This window comes from Chelonoidis abingdonii, chromosome 4 (genome assembly GCF_003597395.2).
Source record: "Chelonoidis abingdonii isolate Lonesome George chromosome 4, CheloAbing_2.0, whole genome shotgun sequence".
NCBI classification, from domain to species: domain Eukaryota; kingdom Metazoa; phylum Chordata; order Testudines; family Testudinidae; genus Chelonoidis; species Chelonoidis abingdonii.
The window spans coordinates 109,881,580-109,884,333 of record NC_133772.1 but is presented as its reverse complement, the minus strand read 5'-3'; the positions used below and the strand labels follow the sequence as shown (position 1 = coordinate 109,884,333).

The 2,754-nt window shown below is 54.3% G+C and overlaps 1 protein-coding gene across 1 annotated transcript; it reads right to left on the bottom strand.

The window, feature by feature from the left end:
* Nucleotides 1–397: 397 nt before the first annotated feature.
* On the bottom strand, nucleotides 398–2,434 carry VRTN (vertebrae development associated). Its single transcript, XM_032802021.1, has one exon. It carries the CDS (start codon nucleotides 2,432–2,434, stop codon nucleotides 398–400), a length of 2,037 nt encoding a protein of 678 aa, XP_032657912.1.
* Nucleotides 2,435–2,754: the final 320 nt, after the last annotated feature.

Here is a 2,754-nt window from a genome sequence, read left to right as displayed (position 1 = left end):
TTATACCCAGGGCACCTACAGGAACTTTTCAGAGTCACATATCCCTCCCTCTTCCCCCATTCCACCATCCTGTATCCCAGCTTAAGCACCAGGAGAAGGCAAACTCCATTTTTGCCTTTTTCTTTTGGGGCATCTTGGCAGCCCAAAAATAAACCCAACACAAAACAGAGCTCTCATTCCACTCCCCACACCTCCAGGGACTGGCAGCGTGCAGACCTGGTCCCTGCACCCCGAGACCAGATCTAGCCAAACAGAAGGGAAAACAAAATAAAAGGGGGAAAAAAAAAAAAAAAAAAAAAAAATCAAATCACAAAGAAAGAGCGAGCTGAATCACAGCTCGCAAACGCTGCCCTCCTGCCTGGACAGCAGAGAGCAGGTTCCAGCAGGCAACCCACCCTCAGGCATCCACTAGCGTCAGTCCATCATGCAGTGCGCGCTTCCACATGTAGTAGGTGGAGCGTGCCGTGAGGGGGAAGTGGGCACTGAACTCCTTGTAGGTCGGGAAGGTTTTCGATTCAAAGCGCTGCTGCAGGAACAGTTTGGCCTGAGCTTTGAACTGGGCAGTGGCAATCACATCCATCACGAACATCCGGCTGTTGGCTCTTTCTGACATGGCATAACCTGAGATTGTGGCATTGTAGGGAGTGACTGATGCCTGCTTGTCTAGATGCCTGGGAGCCACTTCCATTTGTGACTGTGGTTTGATCCCAGGCTCTGCTTTTCCAGGAGCCTCGGAGATGACCTGACTCAGCTGTTGGGATGAGCTGGTCCAGAGAGGATGCTTGTTCATCTGCTGGCTGCTTCTCTTCCAGAACCAATAGGCTGTGGAGGAGAAGCCTGGGTAGCGCAGGCGGAACTTGCAGAATGGCAGCCGCCACTGCTGGACATGTCTCTTGGCCATGTCTCGAAGCTGCTTTCTCCAGTTATAGAGAGAGGGTTTGAGCTGGAGGAGACTTCTGGGCTCTGGCCGGTGTCCATTCAGCCTTTTCCTCCCAGGCAGATTTCCAGGCTTGAATGGCAGGTATGCCTTCCCTTTCACTAGGGGCTTCTGGGTGACTGAGGGAGGCTGAGGGGGTTTGAAGTTGGGGTTCCCCTTAATGGCTTTTCTCCGCCAGTTGTAGTAAGTGGATCTGGAGATACCAGGGAAGCTTCGCTTGAAGCACCTGTAGGGCACCAGAGTGTTCATGGAGATGCATTTCTCTAGGTATGACTTGGCTCCTTGCATGAAGATTCCTGCTTGGTTGGGCTCCAAAGGAGGGATCTTCGGCCTTAGGCCCCCCTCTGACTTTGCTGCATCTTCCCTGTCTGGGTGGGGCTTTTTTTGATGGTCTCCGTGAGGCTCCTGTGACACCATGGACTCAGCTGGAGCAGAGGTATCGCTGCCATTGACCATGCTCTGCATTTCGTGCTTCCAAGCATAGTAAGTGGAGCGGGAGATTTCTGGGAACATTTGTCGGAAATGCTGAAGAGGGATCACATTGCCCTCTTGGAAGCAAGACTGAAGGAAGTGTTTGGCTGCAAACCTGGTGGCTGCTTTCTGCCTGTGCTCCCGGGACTGGCGCTTCCAGCGGTAGAAGGTGCTCTTGGTGATGCTGTAGCGGTCACACAGGTTAAAGTAGGTCAGCCGGGGGTCGCTCTTCAGCAGCTCCAGAGTCTGGACTGGCTGGACTGGAGGCTCTGGAGAAGGGGTTGTGGGTTCCAGTTCTTCCAGCCCTACCACAGCCACGAAGTATTGTGCTTTGAAGACCTGTGAGGAGAGCTGCTGCCCTGACCACATGATGTGGAGCGTGGAGGTCTGTGGGCCACACTTCCTGGGCCGGATGAGGCGGTTGAAGTATGGCCGGATCTTCAAGTTGCTCATGGGGTAGATGGAGTAGATGTTACACTGCAGCACCGAGGCCAGGGCATAGACATGCCACATGTTGGCAAAGGTGCCAGGGAAACAAGTGGCCTTGATGTCAGCATCAAAAATGGCCTCAAGGATGGCCAGAGGCAGGCTGGTCATCTCAGGGGACTCCTCGGTGCAGAGGGAGTAGCGGGCAGCCTGCAGCATCACCTTGGAGTCAATCATGCCGTTCAGGTAGTAATGTTTGTGCAGCAGCATCTCCACAACTGTGCGGACCTGCAGCTCCAGACTCAGGCTAGGGTTCCCCCACAGCAGCACACTGGCCGCCTCAAACAGGTGGTTCCCCTCCCCCTTGCAGACCAGAGGCAGCATGTTGCTGGGGGCATCCTCCGGATACAGGCTTCTTGCCACCCGGTCAACTTCCAACTCTTCCTGGAACTGCCTCCCGCAATAGCTAGGTAGGGAGAAAGAGGACAAGGTCCTCTCAGCCTCCAGGGCTGCGCTTGTTAGTCCCTCTAGCCCAAAGCATTCGGTGGCCTCCTGCAGCTCCTGCAGTATAGACTGCACTAGCTGGTGCCGCTGGATCATCCTGCAAGACACAAGAATTCAAACGATGTGAGCTCCAGCTCTCCAGCAGAGACCATGCCTACCAATCCCCGACCCCCACTCAAAGGGGCTGCTCTTGCTCTCAGTCTTCCAGATTCAAAGGAAGAATCCTGGGTCCCCATACACAAACATGGGCAAGGGATAAATCTTGTGTTGATCTCAAGTGACCTCTTCTGGCCAATGTATAAAATGGCACTGATGGCCTCCAGAGAGGACAGGCTGGCCAGAGTGATTTGAAGCAAGGTGTAGGAGAGGACAGCTTGAGGGTGGGAGGCAAGGCTGGAAGAGCAGGAGGTGCTGCA

What these genes read in the sequence shown, in the direction of transcription:
- VRTN (XM_032802021.1), bottom strand. Translation starts at nt 2,434, where the DNA reads ATGATCCAGCGGCACCAGCTAGTGCAGTCTATACTGCAGGAGCTGCAG.